The 25,487-nt window shown below is 39.5% G+C and overlaps 1 protein-coding gene across 1 annotated transcript; it reads left to right on the forward strand.

The window, feature by feature from the left end:
* The first annotated feature begins 13,802 nt into the window (after positions 1-13,802).
* On the forward strand, positions 13,803-24,194 carry rasgef1bb (RasGEF domain family, member 1Bb). The gene is made up of 14 exons (XM_055209048.2): positions 13,803-14,129; positions 15,100-15,289; positions 15,442-15,564; positions 17,300-17,437; positions 17,887-18,111; positions 18,396-18,470; positions 20,792-20,884; positions 21,089-21,191; positions 21,913-21,992; positions 22,243-22,338; positions 22,443-22,538; positions 23,392-23,515; positions 23,616-23,688; positions 23,791-24,194. The coding sequence occupies exons 2-14, from the start codon at positions 15,107-15,109 to the stop codon at positions 23,810-23,812; spliced, it is 1,431 nt and encodes a 476-aa protein (XP_055065023.2). The 5' UTR covers positions 13,803-14,129; positions 15,100-15,106; the 3' UTR covers positions 23,813-24,194.
* The last annotated feature ends 1,293 nt before the right edge of the window (positions 24,195-25,487 follow it).

Raw genomic sequence — 25,487 nt, forward strand, 5'->3', positions numbered from 1 at the left:
TGAGCTCCTGTATGCCCGGCAAAAACAATAGCGGCCTGCCGCAGCTGTGTTTACAACTCTGGCTTCATTTCCACTTTTCAAGGCGGGCTGCTTTTAACAAGCCTTTTCAAAAACACACAAAGCCCACACACACACACACACACACACACGCACACACACACACACACACATTCACCAGGGAAGCTAACAGAGCTTTATCAGCACAAATGCCTGATAATGAAGTGCTACACTGCCATAACAAAGCCATTAGCATTGCACTACGTTACAGTACAGCAACGGACACAGTGTTGACCCTGAATAAGCAAAAGGGAAACACGGTGCTTTTCTGCCATGTGAGGTCATCTGATGTTTTTCTTCTGTGGATCTCATGAGATTGTTTGTTTGTGCAGGAGAGATGGCTGTAGATGCTCTTCTGGCTTCTGTGTATGAACTTCTGAGGCCCACATGCAGGTTAACAGACTGTTTGTGTTGAATTGATGGAAGGACGAGATTTCAGAGTCTGCTTGAAAATCTACAGAGCTTGCAGTAAAAATTTTAATGAAGTACATATGATGCTTATTTATTTTTATATTTTCTTCTAAATAGCTGAATCTCAATATAGCACATCTCACAGTAGCTTTACAGTAAATACAGTGTTGTACTGGCAAATATATAACTAATTAAATATATAGTCAGATCCCAGAAAAGTCCAGGTCAGTTATGGTAATGTGAATTTGGGGGAATATGTTACAGTCTAAGGGGCCGATCCCTCCAAATGCGTTTATTGCAGTTGCATCGACACCCCCAAATAAATCATTCTCTTGTGTATTGTGAAGCGAAAATCATAAACAAACATTTCCTGTAAATAACATGGGTAAATCTCACAAAACATATCACCCCTAAAGCAATTGAAAGGATTCAAATTAAAGAAAGGTGAAAACTCAGATTTAAAATCATTAAGGTTTTTAGCATTTTCATGACAGTAAAGCACAACTCTAACCTTCTTTGCTCTGGTCTGTATTTACACTGTCAGAAAAATGAATGGCCAATTAATAGTTCCAAGCTTCACTGGGACAGTACCCTTTAAAAAGGTCCTAATATGTACAATGTAGATACAGATATGTAAACTTTTGGTACCAATATTATGTACCTTAAGGCTGGTACAGACGGTAAGACTTTAAAATCGTCGGCCGATTTTCCAACCCTGAGAGACCCCACACACGGCGATAAAACATCGCGGGTCTAACAGTTTTGGTCGTACAGTTAGTGGTGCGCTGCCACATGGCAAAATCAACACATCACACACGAACCGATTTGACTCCCGAGCAGTCCCAGGTCAGACGGGAAATCTCGCAAAATCTCTCACGATCAAACATGATTTCAGAGTAAACAATCATGGCGGACGAAGAGGATGCAGTGGCGATAGTTTGCAGTTTGTTTTTAACCGAAAATTGCGTTTGCGCGCAATTTCTGTTTTACCCTTGGTCTAGTCCATAGTTGGATGCATTGAGATGCAGTAAATATGACCCGTGACTTCCCGGTACTTCCTCGCTGCTTCGTCACCTCGCTTTCTGATTGGCTTCCGAGTAGACGAGAGCAGTCTAAACACACCACACACGGCAAGAATATCTGATCAGTTTATTTTACGATTATCGGAGCATCCTTAAGATTGTCGGAAGGGGTGAATTGGGGCTAAAATCGGCCTAATTATCCTGCCGTGTGAACCAGCCTTTAGGTATATGAGCATCTTTGGTACAGGCACATATTTAATATGTACCCCTGAGGTACTAAAATGAACTCTTAGGGGCCGATCACACCAAACGCGTTTATGGCAGTTACAGGCGCTTTTTTTGAATGATTTTCTATGGGCAATGAGCGTTATGTGCGCTGTTTATGCGCACCGAATGCCTTGCGTTTTTTGCCGCCTGCCGCAGCGCGGGATTTTGAAGGAGCGCTGAGAGTGGAAAAGCGCCTAACATCATTTGCACATTTCCATTGTCCAATCGAATGAGGGGATAGACGGGCCTTCCGTTGTAGTGATAGAAGTGTAAAGTTGTTTGGAACAACCAGACTGCACTCTCTTAAGGGGGTCGCACACCGGACGAGCAGCTCAGCACCGCGCTGTTCTAAAAAAATCGATCACATTGTTTTCTATGAGCATACGCGCACCGACAGGTGGCGCCTGTCCGCGGGGCCCAGCTTTGACTCAGGAAGTTGCTCAAATCCCTGTCATGCCACAGAGCGCCCACTCACATAGTTTAACATTAAATACCATCATATTTGTCCCAAATCATTAACGATTAATGTCACAAGGTGACGATCTTTAGGGGCGGAACCAAAAGTTGGGAATTTTGGTTCCGCCCGGAAGTGTTTCCACCCGGACCGGAAAGAGAGAACACCGGAACTTCCGGTAGCGCCGCGAGGAGGAAAATCGGCGAATTGAACACAGCTGTGCCTAGTTCACCACAGCGGTCGGCGATTGGAGGATACGTCGAACCAAACGGTATTTAAGATCAACTTTAATCACAGTTAGGGGTGCTTTTTGTGACTGTTGTCGAGGTTCACTCGACGCGCTATTGGCGGCGGTCGGATTCTCCCTCTCAAGTTGAAACAGACTTTAGAAGTAAGTGCAAACCTTAAAGGTTGAAAGACGAACGTAAACAACGTAATTGAAGACACATTAAGAGGAGAAGAAATGGAGTTGTGTGAGTACTAACTGTGGAGAAGTTATAGAAGTGTTTGGAAGAGACGTACTGTTGCAGTATTGATGTTGCTGGTCGAAGGGAACGGAGAAAAAGGAGAGAGAGAAACACTTTAAATTGACGAGTGAGTAACCGTATTGCTGTACAGCCACTGTGTATTTACTAACCTGTCTTCTAGTAAACCCCTCCAGGAAAAGGAGAGCGGCCCTACCCCTAGGGAAGCGTGGTGGGTGAGCCGAGGAGATTCTTTGGTCGAAGCCAGCCACAGTGACGAGACCACCACTAAGGCCGCGAGATTCATCGCCGATCGGACTCGGGCAAAGTGGGCGAAGACGGGCGTCCTTTGTGTGTACACGATTGTGGTGGGTGAGTCTTTGTGCTGTGGAAACTTTCACTATAGCGTGGTGCTGTGTATTCTGCTGTGTATTGCTGTGTGTGTCTTGTCAGACAAACCCCCGCCTTCATACACTTTGTCTGGGAGAACGAAGAGGCTGTCGGCCCTGGTGGAACACTATTATACTGTACGTGTGAGTGTGCTTCTAGCTACGAGCGACGGAGTGGTGCCCTGAAACGAGTCCTGTCGAGGCATTTGGGGGTCGCGAAGAGCGGCGGCGGAGAGCTGGGAAACTAGTGGATACGTGAGTACAACTAGGGAATGCTATTGTGGATATTTTGATTCTACGAAATACTTACTGTTGCAGAGAACGTGGTGTAGGGAAATCTCGCCCGTCCCGAGGTCCCTACAAAAGGGCGCCCCTGTCCGGTGGAAGATCGCCTAACGATGACGTGAGAGGGCAGCGCTCGGCCTTGGTGTGACGGTGCGACGAGTACACCCCTCTGTGACCAACACGCTCGTCGAGAGGGTCCGCCCCCGACGTTACATGGAAAACTGCATATCCCACCTGACCCAATTGCAAGTATCGTAAGTCCGCCGTGCTTACCTTATGCAACTAAATAACCCCCAGGTCTGTGATCTAAATTTGAACAGGAGGACACTGCATCCAGCTGCTGTCTGTGGAGAGAGAAAGAGAGAAAGTGAACGCCAGAGAAACGAACCGACCAAACCTCATACTTACCGTAGGCTGTATGCAGCAAAGAGGTGAGAGAGCCAAGTGGAATTAACTGTGTCTTGTGTCCCAGCTGCTGTCTGTGGAGAGTGAAAGAGAGAAAGTGAACGCCAGAGAAACCGAACCGAACAAAACTCATCGGTACAGGAGTCTCTATTCAGCGAAGAGGTGACAAAGCCAAGTTGGATTAACTGTGTCTTGTGTCCCAGCTGCTGTCTGTGGGGGGGGAAAGAGAGAAAGTGAACGCCAGAGAAAACAAACCGAACAAACCTCATACTTACCGTAGGCTGTATGCAGCAAAGAAGTGAGAGAGCCAAGTGGAATTAACTGTGTCTTGTGTCCCAGCTGCTGTCTGTGGAGAGAGAAAGAGAGAAAGTGAACGCCAGAGAAAACGAACCGAACAAACCTCATACTTACCGTAGGCTGTGTGCAGCGAAGAGGTGAGAGAGCCAAGTTGAATTAACTGTGTCTCGTGTCCCAGCTGCTGTCTGTGGAGAGAGAAAGAGAGGAAGTGAACACCAGAGGAAACGAACGAAGAGAGGTACGCAAGCAGTGAGGAGTCCATTCACCAGTCATACAAATATTTATTCTGCCTCCAGGAAGAAGAAGTAGGGCGCCACAGCTAGCAGGGACCAGGTCGGAGCCTGACGTTCCCTTCCCCCGGCTTACGGGGGTTTACATCTCTGCTGCCCCTTGCCCCTGTCTGGCCCAGCACTACAGACCCCCTGGAGGGAAGAGTCAGAGGAACATTTAGTTTTAAATTGCCCTTTCCCCAATCCCCCATTCTTTTTAAATATTTAATAAATAAAGATTGTTTTAAATTTTACCTGCTCTCGTTGTTGTCTGGTCATTGGGTTGGCTTTGGGGACCTCCTCGAGGTGGAAGTTGAGAAGGGGCGTGGCTTTAGTCAAAGCACAGCCAGCCCCTGGGCGTGACATTAACATTGGCTGCTAACGTATATTTAGCATTTTGAAGTAGACGATATCTGACAAAGCTTGCGCTATTTAATGTGCAATTTTGGTTTACGATACCTCCGAGTTGTCCTAGACGCGACTCGATGCGGCGCTGAGCTGCGCGTCTGGTGTGCAACCCCCTTTACTGTCTCCGGTTTGTTTGTGCACCTCTCACCCTCGATCAAGGTTAGAGCAAGCGGCATCTTTGTAAAATGTATGACAGTTAACAACAAATGTGCGCTCACGCTTCAATATTTAAAGGGGACATTCCATGAAAATCAGACTTTTTCCATGTTTAAGTGCTATAATCGGGTCCCCAGTGCTTCTACCAACCCAGAAAACATGAAAAATAGCAACCCTGTAACTTTGTTTTGGTAAGGCTCTCTCTACAAGCATGTGAATAAATAGGTAATGCGGATTTCGCTCCCCGCATGACGTAGCTAAGGGATCTTATTATAATGATACCGCCCCTTCAACTGCGATATCCAACCATGAACGGCCTCACGAGTGCGATAGACAGAGAGAGAAAGACTGACTGACAGCACGACGCGTTTGTATTCCATCAAACACAAACAGGAGCCTACAATATAATAATAATAATAATAATAATAATAATAAAGGCATATAATTTTTTGTCTTAAAAAAAAATCATTTAAAAATCGAGAATCGAATTGAATCGTGACATCAGAATCGAAAATGTAATCGAATCGAGGATTTGGAGAATCGTGACAGCCCTAATTACGCCCCATGTGAATGGACCGTAAGTGAGTGCAGTCCGGTTGTTCCAAACAACTGTAAACTTCTGTCACCACAACTCAAGGCCTGCCTCTCCCCTTATTTGATTGGACAATGGAAAGACGCAAATGACATCATGCGCTTTTTCACTCTCAGCGTTACTTCAAAAATGTGTGCTAAAAACGCAAGGTGTTTGGCATGCATAAACAGTGCGCATACGCTCACTGCCCATAGAAAATCATTTTTAAAAAAGGTGCCTGCAACTGCCATAAATGCGTTTGGTGTGATCGGCCCCTTAGAGTTCATTTTAGTACCTCAGAGGTACATATTTGTACCAAGGATGCTCTTAGTATACATACAAGGTACATATTGGTACCATAGACTGTATAAAAGATGTAAAAAAGATGGACGACACCTGTTCGCTCTCTTCCATTGGTGAAAAGTGAAGCCGATATGGCGCTGACTTGGGTCTTGAGTCTGCGCAGTAGCGATTTTGGGACCAGTCCAGCGCAGTAGTGAGCAGGAAGTAAAGCCGCGAAATCAAGACCCCGCCCTCGCAGAATGCGCATATCACACGATATCACAGCTGTCAATCATGACGTGACACCACCGTTTTATATAATTAAATAACTAACTAAACACAAACTTATTTTAAAAACAAACACTTTTACATCAGCGTGATAACAACTACATTAAGTGATAGAAACCAGCTTCGGAAAAAAGATAATTGAAGTGTAATTACATTTTTTAGTTGGACTCAAGTCCCATTGAATAACATGGGGAGGCGGGGTTTATGACCTATACTGGGACCAGTCACTGGGGGGCGAACGAGACGTTTTGGCTTCACTTTTCAGGGCTTGTGCGGCACACTTGATTGGTACCAAATGTTTACATATCTGTATTTAAATTGGACATATTAGGACTTTTTTAAAGGGTACTGTCCCAGTAAAGCTTGGAACAATTTTTTTGGCCATTAATTTTTTGACAGTGTAAATACAGACCAGGGCAAAGAAGTTTGGGGTTTTGCTTTACTGTCATTGAAATGCTAAAACCCTTAATGATTTTAAATCTGAGTTTTCACATTTCTTTAATTTGAATCCTTTCAATTGCTTTAGGGGTGATGATTTTGTGAGATTTACCCATGTTATTTACTGCAAATGTCTGTTTACGGTTTTCCACTTTTTTGGGTGGGGTCGATGAACTAATTAATGCTACAGTGTGCATAGAAACTATAACTTTACCGTAAACAAACTCTGAAAACAGTGGCATCACTGTCTGTTTATTGTGACATGGTGTGACACATATTTTCTAGTAACATCCTGTGATGCAGGAGCTGTTGGGCTAGGCATTCTTTTTTTGTCACTTCGGACTTGGAAAGAAAGTCAGCAAATGACACAAACATGCATACAAAAAGAAAGAAAAACTGTGGGAATGGGATCCTGTCTGGTTGAGATCGTTCTCTCTCAGTCTCCCACTCTTCCTGAAAGTCCCGCCCTCTCCTCCCCTGTTGTTTTTCCTGGCCAGCTGCACTTACTGTTCCCAGTGTGTGTGTATATGTGTGTGAGTTTGAAGAGTTACACTCTTATCCACTCCCTTTCCCTTGAGCTTGCACACACACACATACAACCACACCGCATGCACATATGCTCATAATGAACAGATCTGTCTGCACACTGCTGGAATGTTACTACAATATAAGCTCTCGAAAGTAAGTGGTAAACAAATTTGGATCATGACGGAGATGAAAGATTGTAGTAGCAATGAACCGTAAATGACACAGCCATGTTGGAGCACATCCTGTTTTTTCATTTGTACCTTCCCTTTCAAGGACTCTTCCAAGCACCTGCAATAAGTCTAAAAATAAACATTAAGCATGCACCACAGAAGTTATTTAATTGGTAAGATACAAAATTAATAATTCTGTTGTAAAATATGCAAACAAAATTAAATAAACAATAAAAACGCATCTGTTAAATATTTTCGATTGAGGGTTTTTAAAGGAATAGTCACCCCAAATATATAACTTTTCCCCTGCGTCCCAATTTGAATACTATTAGTAGCTACCGTACTAAATAGTCAAAATTATATTTACTATGTCTCATCTTTATTAATGCATTTAAGGGTGTTTTCACATATGTTGGTGCGCACCGTGGTACAGCCTCAGAGCGCACCAAAATACATTGTATAATTTTTCAGTTAGTGTGGTCCGTGTTCACTTTTTTTAGCACCTATCTATTGACTTCAGGTGTGCGACGCTAATTTGTTTAAATTTTTTACTGTACTCGACATGCCGCACCGTACACCACGTGACAACGGTCAGCACTGTCATTGGTCTCTGACAGCTCTTACGGCGCATTCACACGGGGCGTCAGCGTTAACGCTTAACGGAAGGCTTGTCTGAAGCGTGGCCAACAACCAATCACAGTGGCCGCTACACATGCTCCGTTCTTCCATAAACGTAATTGGCTGGCTCTGTCTAGGTAATTTGCATAAGGCGATCTGATTGGCTGACGCACGCGTTGCCGCTTGAAAAGTTGAGAAATGTTCAACTTCTGCCGCGAGCAACGGCACTGACGCATCGCCGACGGATCCACAATTCAGTTCGGCAACGCATGACGTCACCCATTAAAAGTGAATGGGAAGCGTTAACGCTGACGCCCCGTGTGAATGCGCCGTTACCGTCTCATGACCACCCCCACGTTTCCACGACAACCAGCCTGACAGGGAGAGCGCAGCTATCAAGATGTGGAGATAAACGATGCACGTATTTACAAAGTTTCTTTGCTTTAATGCGAAATTGCGTAGCTGTTCTATTAAAGCCTTTCTCACAGAGCCGTTTGCTAAAAAGCCCGTAATGTCACTATTTGTGTGTGGAGGACAGCTATGCATTTATAAAATCATCAGCTCAAACGTAAAGGAGACAGCGAATCTCTGCAACGGACCAGGATTGGCTTGTTTGTTGTTAACCCACAATATAATTTGGTTCGGCCCGAGGTCCAGCAGTGTCCACACCACAGGGGTCGCCCCAGAGTTCGGCGACAACCACTTCGAGACCACCTGTTTAGAGCGGTCTCGTTGCGGCCGTTTAGTGCGCACCCGTTACAGTGCTTTTCATCCTGTAGTACTTGCTTAAACGGGGTTTTAGACACTTTAGATGCAAACACTGCAACTTTTAATATATTTGACAAATTACAGTTAAAGCTGCAACCCATAACTCTTTTTTTGGTAAAAAATCAGTTGTTGGGTCAGATTTTGGCGGGAAATTGTCATTGTTTTGTCATTTAATTTTTTTCAAGAAACATAAACTACACAAAGTAACCTACAATTTTAAGAGATGGCGATAGAGAGGCAACAGCTACAGATTGTAACTTGTACCGGAACATGGAAGTGTTTGGTGGCTTCTAAATTTATCCCTGTTTGGATCCTAAGGAATGAATGGTGCTAGGCTAAATGCTAACACATTCATGACGCGCTGTACAAAGATTAAGTGTACGCATTTAAAAAAGATAGGTATTTATTAATACGTCTAAGTTGAGCAAAGAACAAAGTAAAATATTGAAAAACGGTGGTGTTTTCCTTTAATGTTAGTAGCCATGTTTCCATCACCATAATTTTATGTGCATTTTGAAGTATCGCATCCAAAAACAAATGATGGAAACGCAAAATTTAAAAGAAAAATCTCTTAATTCGCAAAAATGTTTTGCGCTTAGTTGAGGTGGTTTTTGACATATGCGATGAAGAGTAAATGCGAATAATGAGAGTTGGAAATGCATTTGCAGAATACATTCTGACGTAATGAACATTAAACTCAAACTAAATGTATGACTTGCCAGAAAAGTGACTACATGCAGTCCTGTCCCCATTTTCCACGCCTGCCTTGTTTTGTTTACTGTTGGTTACTAGATTACCAATACCACCATCATTCGCTCAAACAACTTGATGGAAATGCATCAAATTTGCATTTGTTTGTTTTTCTTTTTTTTGCGAATTTTAAAAAGAGTCACTTCACGTTTAAATGGAAACCCAGCTGTTAACAAAGCAGCTTTACACGAAAATATAAATAACAGAAACTTGGAAATGTATTATTAAATATTAAATGTGGTGTGCGTAGATTTTAGCTGCATAGTGGTGAGATTACAAATTGCAACCAAAAGTTCATCCCTCAATTTCATAACGAATATGGTAGCCACCACAGGACAAATATATTGTCGTTTGAGACAACGTAGGAATGAAATGCGCTCTGTAGAGCAGTTTGTCTGTTTATGGCTATACTGTAGAAACATGAAGGCGACTTCCATGCAAGGGGACCCTGGGTGTATGGAGATAAAAACAGCTCATTTAAAGGGACAGTAAGTAGGGTTTTAAGTATTTTATTAATCAAAATCAATGTTTTTATTCATAAATATGTACTTGTTGGTGTCAAATGACCTCTGCCAATGATCTGACTTTTCTTTGTAAGCTTATAATTTCTTCTCCTTACTTACCTTGAGTAAGGAGGCTTCCATGTCGTTCCGCCATACTGATAAACTATAATAGCAGAGAGGGACAAAAAGCACTAGCCTACAACGCGTTTCCACAATGCGTTTTCATTCAGAACATGTGAACTAGCTGAAACGGACAAGGAGATCAGTGATTACATAACGGCTACCGTAGTTGCAACACGCATTTGAAAAAGCGAGGCGCTAGAGAGCACTATTCGTTTGAATGCAAAATACAATTTCACCACTAGATATGGGTAAATCCTACTTATTGTCCCTTTTAAGGTAATACAGTTCATTTTGTAAGGTCTTTATACACCACTGATTATGTAGTTATGTATATTATAAGGCATTTCTGTCAAGAGATCCTTCTTAAAGTTACACAATGCACCTTTAAGATATATACCAAGTGATCATATCCTTAACCGTGATGGCAATAAAGAGATTAGTTTTGGTGCAAAGGAAAGCTTGAGGTGAAGGTTTATAATTGTGTACTGGTATTAAGAACTGTTTAAAGTGTTTGACAACATAGCTAAAGTTATTTTAAAAATAAAAAACAAATACACTAATTTTCAAGGAAAATAGGGAATCTGCCATAAAATAATCATTGCTCAACCAAAGTGACACGTCGCACATGTAAATGATTATCACTGATTCTGGATAACAACACGTGTGCTATTAGTCATCATCCTAGTACAACAGACCTCATGTGTTCATTATTTATTATTTCAAGTTCACAGATATTTACAGGAAATTCCTACCAAAAAACAGGGACGGTTTTGGAACTGTACTCATCGAAAAAGTATTTCAGTGTCCCAGACATGAATAGTTCACCTTCATGAGTGAGCGCATGTGGCAGTGACGGTCATTAGCACTGGTGTCGCGGTGACGTCACCATGGGGGGCAGCTAAGGGGTTATGGAAGTATTCAATCGCACATAGAGGACACTGTTGTTTGAAGGTCAATGCACCAGGGGGCTAAATCAGTTTCTTACTGGAAAGCAGTGACTCACTCCCTCCCTCCCACCACCACATTTAAACCCGCCCATTGTTGATCCAACAGATGTTATGGCACTCTTCCTTAACAGCTAGCAGGTTTCATTCTTATTGTCGGGTGGAATTTCCTTTCAGAATGGTTAGCATTTTTTGCTTATTGTTTGAATTATGTCGTAGTACAAGCAGATATAGGCTAGAGAGTATTATATTCATATTTGAAAATTGTTCATTAATGCTTGCGGTATGCATTAGGCCTAGTATAAGTCCATGAAGAGGTATATAGGAAAAATTTCACAAAAATAGATTCACAAAAATTATTAAACATCAGATACAATATTCAAAACTATTTAGTTAATGTGATTAACAACATATGTGGTTACTTTGCTAAGACACATCTGTGAACTTGAATTCAAAACCACTGAATATTACTTTGACTGGTTTAAGTTATTTGAAACAGATGAGAAAAAAACTGAAGTTTAATATGATTTGTTGACAGAATCCACTTAGTTTGATGTTTTTTTTATGTAATGAAACATTTACTTTTTTATATAAAAATCCAAATAAATTCCATTGTATATAGAAAATAAGCTGAAGCATAGACTTTAAAAAGTGCTTTATTTATGACAAAAACTAGATATCATTACTCTTGTTGTGTGGAGCATGCAAAAAAGCAAAAGGAAATGTTCTTGTGAAGCGTGTGTTGACGTAGATCCTGTTATGTAACTCCAGCCTAATAAGTAACAACACCATCACAGTTAGTCCAGAGATATAAAAGATTGGAGTTCCCAAAGGGATCCGATCTGTTGGTTGAGTCTTTGTGGGTGTTAGCTGAAGATATGTTTACCACATGTGATAATTCAGCTCTTCTGTGCCCCTCAAGCATTAACGGGGCCACATAGTTTAGGGCTTCAGCACCGTGGGTGGATTCCAACACTATAACTGAACTCAAGTCATACTGGAAGTCCTCAGCATACAGGTGCCTCTTATCGGTGTGGGCGAAGCTAATCGTTCAGCAAAGGGCCTCGCAGGGGTGAATTATTCTTACAGAAGCTCTGTTAAGTGGAGCTGAAGAGCTTTGGGCTCGAAATAAAATCCACCTACTGTCAAAATGAGACTTACCTCCCTCTGCATTGATGTAATTCAAGATTTATATAACACAAACTCCCACTTTGATTACTTATATCGACTACACCCACAGATGTATGAAAACACATGTCATTCTAAAAAGAGTGGGAAGGAAGTGTTTACCATGGGAATAATGGAGCTTAAAGGAACAGTACCACCAGAAATGAAAATTCTGTCACTATTTACTCATCTATGTCGATTTCTTTGTTCTGCTGCAGTGGCGGCCGGTGACTTCTCTTCCAAGGGGCGCAATTTAATAATATGTGTTCGGAGTTTCATGTGTGTTGCTCGTCATGTCAAAATATGTGTCTGTTGCACCATGCGAACCACGTGCCTCATGCGTCACGTCAAAATACATGCCTGCTGCACACGCGTCGAAAGGGTTTATGATAAAAGTGACATTCACGTTCACAAAATACCCGCAAGACACTAACTTAACACTATACAAACATTAAGTGAGTATCTGGCAAACGGAGCGTCTCTTTTATCATAAACCCTTTAGACACGTTTGCAGCAGGCACTTATTTTGACAAGGCGCATGATGGGGTTCACATGACGCGCAGAACACATATTTTGACATGACCAGCATCACACATGACGGGCTAAAAACATGTTGTGACGAGCTCTGCATCGTGGGCCTTCGAAAAACAAGTCACCGGCCGCCAGCTGGGAAGGAAGATATTTTGAAAAATTTTAACCCTTAAACCCTTTAGACACGTGTGCAGCAGGCACGTATTTTGACAAGACGCATGATGAACATTGTTCACATGACGCGCCGAACACATATTTTGACATGACCAGCAACACACATGACAGGCTAAATACATGTTGTGACGAGCTTCGCTTCATGCACCCACGAAAAATAAGTCACCGGCCGCCAACTGGGAAGATATTTGGAAAAATTTTTGTAACTAAGCAGATCTGGGGCACCATTGACTTCCATAATAAGAAAAAATAATACTTTGGAAGTCAGTGGTGCCCCAGATCTTTTTGGTAATAAACATTTTTTGAAATATCTTGTGTTCAGCAGAACAAAGAAATTATACTGGTTTTAAACAACATGAGGGCAAGTAAATGATCACAGGATTTTCATTTTTTTTATTATTCTTCCTTTAAGGTCTTGTAATTTTTTTTAAATTTAATGAGCTCATTATGTCATATATAGATAAGATTTTTAAAATGTCACTATTTCAAATCTAAATGTCATATATATATATATATATATATATATATATATATATATGACATTTAGATTTGAAATAGTGACATTATATAATAGTCACATATATATATATATATATATATATATATATATATATATATATATATATATATATATATATATATATATATATATATATATATATAAGAAATTAAATTGATTTTTAAATGTGTTTAAAAAATAAGACCAAAACGAAGTCTGATAGAGTACAGTCTCACGTAGTAAATGCACAGTAGGCTACAGTCACAGGAAGTATACATTTTAGTCTTATGTAGCTCTTAAAAGATAAATGCTATAATATTCCACCATAATGCAATAACAAAATATACCACAAAACAGAATATTTACATTCGTGTTTTTAGAGAATCTTATTTTAGGGTGTGTGCACACAACACTGTCAAACTTACACTTAGAAAACAAACAACCAACTCTTGTTTTCTTAGTTTGTCAGTGTTGTTTGTGCGCGTCTTTGACTTTGATGGACATCAGTCTGACCAATAAGATCACTAAAAATTTTCAATTTGTTGATCCCTGTCTCTGATTGGTCGGATCTGCCCGTGTGGGTGAAACCGCATTTTCCGGTTTTCCCTAATGCTGAGTCTTGGAAGAATTCGGTTTTAGTATCTGTTGTTTACGATTTGGATTACAACTAAAACAATGGAGGCTATCAATCGTTACAAATTATCGTTTTGTGGTACGTTTGACATGAATTGATTATTTGTTTCGCGCGCAGCAACAGATTATCAAAGATAAGAAGGCGATCGGCGATCTTTCATCGCAGAAGGCAACTTGATCTGGGGTGTGCACGCGTTCTGGAGGCTGTTTTTCGGATTTGTTGTGAGGTTTTCATTGTCAACTTTGTTTAAATCTCGGGTAAGTTTACAGCTTTCGGCAAATCACAGACTTTCAAATAACTTTTAAAATGGCCGAGCCACTGGAGACCAATAAATCTTATCTATACTTAATGTTATTGTGCAATCAAGCAGTGCACGTATTGTTAAAAACCTGACTGTTTAGTTTTCTCTATCTAATGTTTAGAAAAGCATGTTTCCACTTTACTAAACTTATATATTTATTTATTTAATGTAGCGCTTCACTTTTCACTAACGTAGTCAGTTTTTTGTTCTTTCGAATCTGTTTAAACATGTTTACCTTTCGCTTGTGTTGCTCATACATGTGTAAGAGAGTGATTGCATAAAGTCATGCTGTGATTTTGTTCAGTCTGGTCCAGGCAGTGAGTCACTATTACTGGTTTAGTAAATGGCAGGGGACTGACTGCACCTTCTGCCTACGATCGCCTTCTTCCTCCTGTTCTGATCCAAACTTTTCCCATATTGCACCACGAACCTTTCATTAGAGTCTGAATTGCTTTCTTTTTTACGAAACTATCACTTTATCATCAAATGTGTGAACTTTGTCATCTCCACCCTAATGACACGTAAAGAAAATGCTGCAGTTAAGTTGTTAACTGCCTCTTTAAGAAAGTGTCACCTTTAATGATTGATGAATGGAGAACAAGGAAAAAACCGCGAGACTCGTTCTACGGGCCAGATTGGAGCAGTCATGATTGGCATGTAACGTGGTTAGTCAATGTGACTCACTGTTGTCATGGAAACATCACGACTAGTCAAATGTAGTTGTTTTTGCAACTATTTTAAGTTTCGCGCATTCGTTTGAAAACAACCATGACCTTTACTTCAAAAACACTTCATCCTGTGAATAGAACAGGACCACGGGACATTACCTTAATCCAATAAAAGAATTAAGAGCATGTGTAGTATGCAGGGGTTTAAGTTAGAGGTTGTAGTGAGCTGTCTTTCCTTACCTATGTGTCTGTCTACAGAACCAACATGCCACAGACAACTCCATATTCAGGCAAATTCAGCCCTGCTTCTTACAACAGCGGTCATAGTCATCGACAACCAGTGGAAGAAAACTATGGCGGGTTGCACTACCGTGATAATAAGCTTGTGTCTGGGTCTCTAGAAGCCCTGGTACAGTTACTTGTCCCTACTGTGGACTATTATCCTGATGTACGTATTCAACTTTTTTTTTGGAAATTCTATTTAATGCTAATTTATGTAAATGAAAAACTTATAACAGTATATATATATATATGACACTTTTATAAACCTATGTTGCTTGCTATTGACTGCAAATGTTGACTGATGTCGTCATTTTCCAGAGATCCTACATCTTCACTTTCCTGCTAAGTTCCCGCCTCTTTCTGCATCCGTTTGAACTCGTGTCCCGTGTTTGTTACTTATGTGTGGACCATCACAGGGTCGGTGACCCGCAGACAGATAAGGTACATGTTTTTGGATACAATATAACCAAATTATTAATTATATTGCAGATTGGGTTGCTCCGGTCGATCGGTTGCACATCAGTATCGGTCTATCATCTCATTAAATGACTTGATCTGTACTACTCGCAAAATTTGCAGATGTCATGAACCGACCTATCTATTTCCTTTTGTCATCATACGGCTTCTGGATGCGGGTGCAATTTAAGACCATTTTTACGCAGTGCCAGCATTTTTAAGACCCGTTGCCCATGTCCAACATGTAAATTTTTTATTTCTCTGTCTGCCTTTACAGAGATAGGTGTATTTTCCATGAGGGCGTGCGCCAGTCCTAACATGTAGTGCCATGTATCTTCACATCCCCATCAAAATAGCATAAACATCATGTGTATCTATTGCTGACATGGCATTTTCATTCTGAAAGTTTGTTATTTACATGCGTTTTTAAACTTTTTTACTCGCAGCTGCTCATGTCCGTGTACACCCGACTCATGCACACAGACACAGCCTGTCATTCACACAAGTACAGAGCAAAGATCTCTCACATCTTAAGCCTGCAGTAACGCATCTTAAACTTACAGTAACTTAATTCATTTGTCAATAATATTGAAGAGAAAATCACTCTCTGCTCATGACTGAAGAACTGTTTTACTTTAATTCATATAGCGAAGACATATGTGCAGTGTGTTATTTTTAGTACTTTCAACAGGAATAAGCCTTTTTCAAGACTTTTTTAAAATTGCTCTTTGTAGAATGAATATTTTTATTTATTTGATTATCTAATAAAACAACAATAATATGCCTAATTAAATAATAACAAAGACAACATCTGTGCTATTACTTTATTTAGAAAAAAGGTTAACAGTTACAGTCATCAAAGAGCTTACATAGTAGCTTAAAGAATCTGTATCGGGCGTTGGTATCGGCCGATCATGACGACAAGAAATTGGTACTCCGTATCGGCTGCAAAAATCCTGATCGGAGCATCTCTAATTGCAATATATTTGTATGTATGTAGAGTCTATAATATTATATGTCTATACCTATTATTTCCTCTAATTCTTTTGAAATACTTTTGCAGATGTATTTTAAATTTTACATAACAGTGCAATGAATTAAATATTAAAGCGGACATACCATGAAAATCTGACTTTTTTCATGTTTAGGTGCTATAATTGGGTCCTCAGTGCTTTTATCAACCTAGAAAATGTGAAAAAGATCATACCAGTAATTTAGTTTTGGTAAACCATTCTCTGCAAGAGTGTGAAATCATAGGTAATTGAAATTTGACTCCCCTGGTGATGTCAGAAGGGGATAATAGCCTTAATCTGCACTATTCAACCACGGCACTGCCATTTAATACAGAGATCAGCTCATTTGCATGTTAAATGGCACACCCAAAACGGCACATTTTGCACACACCTACAAAGTGGCAATTTTAACATGCTATAATAAATCATCTATATGATATTTTGAGCTAAAACTTTACATACATACTCGAGACACCAAATATTCATTTGAAATCTTTAAAAAGTCTTGTGAAATGTCCCTTTTAAATACTTTCCATGATTTTTATTATTTTATTTAAAACCAACCCAAATAGTGTGACTGTTTATTAATAAAAAAGAGTGCATTAACTGCATTAATAATATCAGCTTTTAGTAAGCAGAATAGCCTTGGTGTGACTGGATCATAATGACATGCCTAGCATGCTGAATTTTCCTCATCTCTTCAACAGAAACGAATACGAGAGATTGCACCGAAAATTGTGCAGCTGCTCACAGAATGGACGGAGACCTTTCCATACGACTTCAGAGACGAGCGTATGATGCGCAGCCTAAAAGAGATGACCCATCGTCTTGCTTTTGGAGATGAAGTAAGCGGCCCATGATCAAATCAGATGGAACTGATGATGTCATTCATGCAGCTTTGATGATGCAACACAAACATTGTTATTATTGTGCATCACACGTCTGTAATGTATAGGATTGCCCATATGTAAATAAGCATGACTATTTTCTGAACAGCATTCGTATGAATAATTTCATAAACTGGTGTTGTTACAGTCTGTTAGTGTGTTGGACAATAATGCAACCAGTATTTGCAGCCAAATAGGCTTTAGTGCGTCATTCCCACGTAGTCTTATTGGCTCCATGCCCTCAGTTCTTGGCTCACCCTTTTTTTTTCTAAACAAGGCGTAATATCAAAAGCAGAACTGTCGCCTTTAGTTAGCAAATGTTGTTTTTGGCTACAGACGTGAATGGCTGTGTTTCTGAATGTTGTAATGCTGACGTTGGAAATGCGTCTGTTGTTTTTTGTGACTAGCTGTCACGGAGGGCCATGCAGAGACTCATTCAGCGGCTCTTGCGCAAACTGACCACTCTCGGACAGTACGAAGAGTCGCTGGCAACCATCAGCGCCGCCGCTGCTGCTGTGGACAGACCCACCGCCTTGAAGTCCAAACCGCAGTTAGCACGCAGAGATGAGTGTGTTATGAATCTCTGTGACGACCCTTTCGTCTTCGCCCAGCAACTAACACACATTGAAATGGTAAGAGATGACGCTCCTTTGTTTGTTTGAGTACATTCTGAAAAGAAAAGTATAAAGTTAAAATTGTGTCTCATTCTTACATCGGTCCAAACTCTGCTCTGTTTTCTCTGTGGAGCATAAAGGAGAAGTGTTAACTGCTTCTCACTTTAACAGTTTGTAGTGGCTAGTTGTGGATTAGATCCGCTCTAAAAACTATTGGGAACCAGTATTGATGTTTTATTATATTGTCAATTGTCATTTCTTATTTATTTCATTAAAAAATGAATTTTTGCATTGTTTTCTAGGAAAAGCTCAGTTATATTGGCCCTGAAGAATTTGTTCGAGCATTTGTTCAGAAAAGACCCTCAGACAACCATAAGGTAAGGTGTATTCACAGATTACACAAAACCTGGGTAATAATAGTGGGCTTTCAATTATCTCTTAATTAGGGTTTCACAATATCTATAATTTATGGAAATATCGCAAATGTGTAAATCACAATATGCATACTTTAATACTTCATATAGTCATGTATAGTGAAGTCAGAGAAAACAGTGTAAAACATGTATGTTGTTTACCCAAGTTTCCATTTTTGTATAAAATTTGATGAAGTTTAATTTCATTTTACAAATGTAAAGCATTATCATATAAAATACTGTACACCGATGAGCCAATACATTGACCTGACCCACCCCATCATAGAGAAATAAGTGGATCTGGCAACCAAACGATGGCCCAGGTACACTTCATACAGCAGTATACTGTATAAAGTATGAAGCTTTCTGTCAGTAGAGTGTTTGGTGTTAAAATGGGAAAAGCTGACGATTTATCAGATTTTAATAGTGGACAAAATTGTGATGGTACTTTTCCAACAACTTGGAAAAACAGTAAGGACCATAGCAATGTGTCGGAGAGCGCGTTTCATCACAACCTTCTGCATATGGGCCTGCTTAGCCGATGAGCCAGCCAGGTCCCCATGCTAACTGCACCCCATCGCCAACAATGCATGAAATGAGCCCAAGATCTTTGTGATTGGGCCGTGGATAGTTGGAAGAAAGTTGCCTTTGTCTGACTAGTGTGATCGCTCTGTTCCGCGCCTGAGCACGGATTGGTTAATCGTGCCGCGGCCGGGTTGCAGAGGTGGGCCGGAGCGTGGTTCACTTGGGCTCAGGCGCGGAAGGCTGTGGTGTGAGCGCAATCGCGCCTGAGCGCGATTCAAAAGGTGAACACGTCAGTTGCGCGACCACTCACCTTCATCTGCCTTCGTAAAAACCTTTTGACGCACGCAGCGGGGTACGTGAATGTCCGAGCTGCGCATGTGACAGATCAACTAAGCAATATGATGACATGTGAGAGGGCTGTCTGTAATCGCACACCAAACAACTCCGAATAAAAAACACAGACTTATCTTTACGGTGGGTTTAAGTGTTAAGAGAGAGCTTTACTTCCTGCTTTTTTCAAAACAATCGCATCTTAATGATGAAAGCGTGCCTGGACTCGGATCGATAAAAAGTACAGTGTGAGTGCGTGCACCTGGGGGAGTAGGGAGGGGTGACAATCGCGCTGGGGCATGGTTTGGTTTGGTTTGGATAATGTGAGTGCGCCCTAAGATTCCTGGTGCATCACATTGATGGTTGAGCACAGATACGGCAATTACAAACAGAAGCTATGGCACCTGGATGAACTGTTGGATGGACACAGGCTGGACGATGTTTTCTCAGGACACTTTAGGCCCCTTTATCACAATTGCACCATCCTGACAGCTGTCAGATATGTAAAAGTTGTGGATTAGGCATCATGGGCCGATTTTAGGTTTTATACCGCCCCATGTTCCATTGTGGACCAAGTGCTGTGTTCCCTGTGAGTGATGGCCATTACTAACAGGATCTTCAAGGAGTGGCTCGAGGAACGTGATGGTGAATTTCTCTTAATGCCTTGGCCTCCAAATTACCTCACCTATGAACCAAATTGAACATTTTGCGGTTTGACTTGGAGAAATGGGTTTGAGGTACATCACCACCATCTCCGCAATATACGAGAAATGGGGGACCTGCTGTTGACATTATGGTACAAGATATCCCAGGAAACCTATTGACACAAATGACTTTCTTAGTATTTTTGTCTTGTTTTTAGTACAAATATCATATTTTAAGACAAATTTGTGAATTTGTGCTTAATATAAATATATAAACTTATCAGATTACTCTGATCATTAGGATTGGGTCAGTAAGAAATACAAAGGGTTCACTCAAAACAAGGTGAGTCAGCATTTAGCTATTATGCCACCTGTAGCTGGAAACAGCTTCCAGAAGAGATAAGATGTGCTTCAACACTAGACACTTTTAAATCTAGATTAAAAACATATCTGCTTAACTATGCATACTAAAAACAAGACCAAAATACTAAGAAAGAAAGTCATTTTTTGCAGTGTGACATCTTGTCAAATCAATGCTTTGACTCGTAGCTGCTGATTTGCAGGCTAAAGGAGGTCCAACAGGATATTGAGCAGGTGGTCATAATGTAATGGCTCATTGGTATATATCCCATTCTTTAAGAACTTATTACATATTGCATTTTTCTTCAATATTGTACAACCCTATTCTTTATTATATAAGACCACATGGCAGATATTTTTGAAGCATGCATCTATATACCCATATAACTCTTGTTTCTAAATGGACAAAAACATTTCTGTTTTCAGAGCTTCTTCAGCAAAAGAAAAGTGAATAACCTGGAGGCTTACGTTGAATGGTTCAACAGACTAACTTACCTTGTAGCCACAGAAATTTGCATGGTAGGAAAATAATTATTTTGGCACAACCTCTGTAAAAACAACAACAGTCTTGTTATTCTCTGTCGTGTTTATCTTGTTTCTTTGAAAATAACTATAACAGACAAGCAGATTTCTTTATAATTGTGAAAATTTTACCAATGTCCTGTAAGTTGTCATATTTGGTTTGCTGTTACTGACATTTCACTGCCCTCTGCTGTTCATCAGCCTGTGAAGAAGAAACACAGAGCGAGAGTTTTGGAGTTCTTCATAGATGTGGCACAGGAATGCTTCAACATTGGCAACTTCAACTCTCTAATGGCCATTATTAGTAAGTGCATAATAATAATAAATACAGTTAATACTCATTCATTTAATATTACAAGTTAATATTGAACTACATCTAAAGTCACGACTCTCACATGAAAATAGCTATGGATAGTGGCATGGTCTTAAAATAAGAAAATATCAAAGTTAACCTAAAGTCAATAAATTGTTAAATGACTTTAGAGTAATATTTCCCTATTCTTTCAATGGGACACCAAAACTCCACCATGTAAAAACATGAAAGCAGACCTAAAACCAGTGACACAGGGAAAGATTCTGATGTTCTGGCTGTTTCCTAAGGCCACTCCCCTAGAAATGCTTGCTTTTTCTTTGCAAAGTTTAGAGCCATTTGAAAAAAAATCTTAAAGGTATAGTTCACCCAAAAAAATGAAAATTCTATTATCATTTACTCACTATCAAGTTAATTTAAACCTGCATAAATTACTTTGTCCTGCTGAACACAAAAATGTTTTGAAAGGTGATTGTGGCCAAGCGGATTGGGGGCACCATTTACTTCCATGGTAGTATTTTTTTTCCTGCTATGGAAGTCAATGGTGCCCCAGGTCTGCTTTATTACAAACATTCTTCAAAATATCTATCTTTGTGGTCAGCAGAACAAAGTCATTTTTTACATACTTTCAATTTTTTGGTGAACCATCCCTATAAGTAGAGTATTTTATTGCCAAATCACTTGAATTGATTAGTTTTATTTTTTAACTGTGCAGCTGGAATGAACATGAACCCTGTATCCCGGCTAAAGAAGACCTGGAACAAAGTCAACACGGACAAATTTGACATTCTTGTGGTAAGGGAGCCATTATTCAATTCAATTTTATTTATATAGCGCTTTTCACAATTGTTAATTGTTTCAAAGCAGCTTCACATTAATAGATGACAGAAAAAGCATAGAAAAGCGAGCGTAGTAATGTAACATATATAGTAAAGTATTAAGTTAAGCCAATGGTGGCGGACTCTCCAGTTATAGGAGTATGCATTTGCAATATGAATGTGTATATGCATAGATATAAATTTTATGGTTTGTTTTGCTACCCTAGCACCAAATGGACCCATCGAGCAACTTTTACAGCTACCGCACAGCACTGCGTGGAGCGACTCAGAGATCAAGTACAGCACACACGAGCCAGGAAATGGTAATACAGTGTCAGATGTTTTTTTATGACATTTTTAAGTGACATTTTTACCAAACGTATAAATGTAATTGTATGTAAGTTTACTATTTCTGTCCTTTTTTTAGATTGTTATCCCATTCTTCAGTTTGTTCATCAAAGACATCTACTTCCTGAATGAAGGATGTGTCAATAGATTACCTAATGGCCACATCAATTTTGATGTACTTTTTGTGATTGAGGCCGTCGTACATTTGTCATTTAACTTAGTTTGTTATTACATAGCAGGGTAGGAAAGTAACTGATTAAAAAGTCGCTACTAACTTTATTATATTAGTATTGTGAGAGTGGCGGCTTGTGAGTTCTTTTTTTGAGGGCGCACGATGCGAAGTTCATCACAACATGTATGTAGCTTGTCGTGTGTGTGGTTCGTAATTTCAATGTATGTGTTCTGCGCTTTGGGAGATCGTGTGTGCATCATGTTTCATGCCAAAATAAGTGCCTCCTGCAGACGCGTGTAAAGGGTTTATAATAAAAGAGACACTCACGTTTGCCAGATACTCGCATAATCTCATGTGTAATCAGAGTTTACCGTTAAGGAAGTGTCTAGCGTGTATTTTGGGAACGTGAGCGTCTCTTTTGTCATGGACGGTTTCTACGCGTGTGCAGCAGGCACTTATTTTGGCAGGGCACGTGATGCACACAGGATCTCTCGACACGCAGGACACATATTTTGGAAAAGGGAACCACACACGTGACAAGCCGAACACTTATTTTGAATTAGTGCATTCTTGGATTAGGAGTCACGAGCCGCCACTGGTGTGACAGTAGTTCTGTTTTTTGGATACACTTCATTTTACGGTGTCCTTGTTACATGTGAGTACTGAGTAATTATGAGTTTCACTATAGGGTTGGGATTAGGGTTAGGATCAGTTATTACTACAATAATTATATGTTACAGGTGTAAAAAATGTCATCTGTATCAGATTAAGTATTTAGTAAATGGATAAATACTATTTACAGTATCTGTATACTACTTTTAGGTGATTAATCACATTTTTATATCTTCGGTAACAGAAATTTTGGGAGTTGGCTAAACAAGTGAGCGAGTTTCTGTCGTGGAGGCAGGTGATATGTCCCTTCGAAAGAGACAGGAAGTTACTTCACTATCTCATCAGTGTGCCGGTATTCACTGAAGATGGTGAGCGGGTCCTTCTGTTCTTTTAGGTATAAACTAAACCACATACACTTACTGTATAGAGTAACAAACTAAATCTGTTTTTTTTCCTGAAATGTTTCAGAGCTCCAGCTTGCTTCATATGAGAGTGAAGGTCCAGAAAACAACTTGGAGAGGGACACCCGCCGTTCTCTCAGGTTCATACCCTTTTTTAAAGCATTTTGACACTTGAGAGTATATTCATCTGCCACTGCTAAATAGAAATTTTTGATATACTTTTCGTTTTTCATTTGTTGCAGGACATCTCTCAGTAGAATGTAAACGGCAGCTTTGGGAGCGTGTCCTGACTGAAGGACTCTTGGCACTAAAGACTTTGAAGGACTTTTGTAATCATGGTATTTTTGTTGTTGTTAAACCTGAGGCTGGATTCTCATTGTGACAGTAACGCTATGCTAAAGGAAATGTATTCATCTCATGTACCTCAATACCTTAATGAAATGCTATAAACCTCCTGGGTGAATTAAGAGCAGTTCGCTGGCAGATCTGTTCTTTTATGTGTTTTTCTGTTATTTTTGATGTTGGTAGTTGGTATTGTTTTTGTGTACTGAACATATTTGTTACAATATGAAAATATATTTTTGTGTATAATAGTTTTATGTTGTATAAGTGTACATGTTTCCCTATAAAGACATTTCTCAGCTAAGTTGACTTGGAGTTTAATATTTTTACATGATGTTTTCTAAAAGTGGATTATGGATTAGAAATATACAATAGCACAAAAATGTAATGTAGTTTTGCTGCACCACCTAGTATCTGAACTAGTATTGCTTCTACAATTTTTCTTCATTTATATAAAAGCATATGTAAAGAAATAAATCTACTGTGTGATTAGTGATTTAGAAATGTCCCAGGTTATTAAATAAATGTATTTCTCTTTCCAAAAATATGTTTTAAAATACATTTTGTACAAAGTAAAGCTTAATTAAATAAATTTTTGAATTCGAATATATATTAAGTGTTAACCTTTATATATTAACATATTTTTCAAAATGTATTTCAGGGGCAACAAATACAAAAACCATCTATTTTTAAAACCAATATGGCAAAAGTATTTTTCTTTGCCAAAATACAAAAGTTTGTGTAAAATATATAAAATAAGTATATTTTGGCAGTAAATATATATTTTTTATATTTTAATCTGTAAAAAGTGCACTGTTCTCCGATTGGCCAGCTAATCTGTACGTTGTGATGGACCTGAATACCTCTGGCTCGAACAGTTAACATTTCTACACATGCACATACAGAAAGAGAGTCATCCACGTGTATTAAATAAATAAATTAATTAATTAATTAATTTATAAAACACCCAAAACAACTTACATTAAAAGCCATTCACAGCACACATGTCCTTGCCGCTTCAACCCACGTGACCACAATCAGACGCACGCGCGTCGCGCGCCCTCTAGTGCTCAAATAATAGAAACAGATTTACGATTTATGTGCAAAAGCTTTACATTTACATCGAATAAATTATAGAAAATGTAAGAGTTTAAAGTGGTAAAATAACATATTTATTATTTATTTTAACATGGCAAATTTTTGAAGTACAATTAAAACAAACCTATCGTGGATTCGTCTTTCAAACATGTAACGTTAAATGTTTAAATAAAGCTTAACTCAGTTAAATTCCGTACTCACATTATTGTACATCTAGCGTTAATGTCGTAATCCTAGAAATGCGGGGGGGGGGATGCAAGCATTTATTTTATTATAATAAATTAAATTTACATAAGACCAAAGGAGATGAACAGTAAACAACCCGGGGGGGGGGGGGGGTATGGGGGTTAAATGAGGAATTACACAAAAATAGTAAAATATTAATATATTGTGTATTTTTTAGTTGCTTTCTTATTACTTGAGAAAAAAAGTATATACATTTTAATTTGCTAGAAATGCGTTTTGTCTGTTTCTGTCTAAACCGTCACCGGCGTCAAGT

The sequence above is a fragment of the Misgurnus anguillicaudatus genome, chromosome 12 (genome assembly GCF_027580225.2).
Source record: "Misgurnus anguillicaudatus chromosome 12, ASM2758022v2, whole genome shotgun sequence".
NCBI classification, from domain to species: domain Eukaryota; kingdom Metazoa; phylum Chordata; class Actinopteri; order Cypriniformes; family Cobitidae; genus Misgurnus; species Misgurnus anguillicaudatus.

Bases quoted from the DNA above. Each gene is read 5' to 3' on its own strand.
- rasgef1bb (XM_055209048.2), top strand. From the start codon at position 15,107: ATGCCACAGACAACTCCATATTCAGGCAAATTCAGCCCTGCTTCTTAC. The intron at 21,192-21,912 runs GTAAGTGCATAA...TTAACTGTGCAG, and splicing joins CTCTCTAATGGCCATTATTA to CTGGAATGAACATGAACCCT. The intron at 21,993-22,242 runs GTAAGGGAGCCA...TTGCTACCCTAG, and splicing joins ACAAATTTGACATTCTTGTG to CACCAAATGGACCCATCGAG.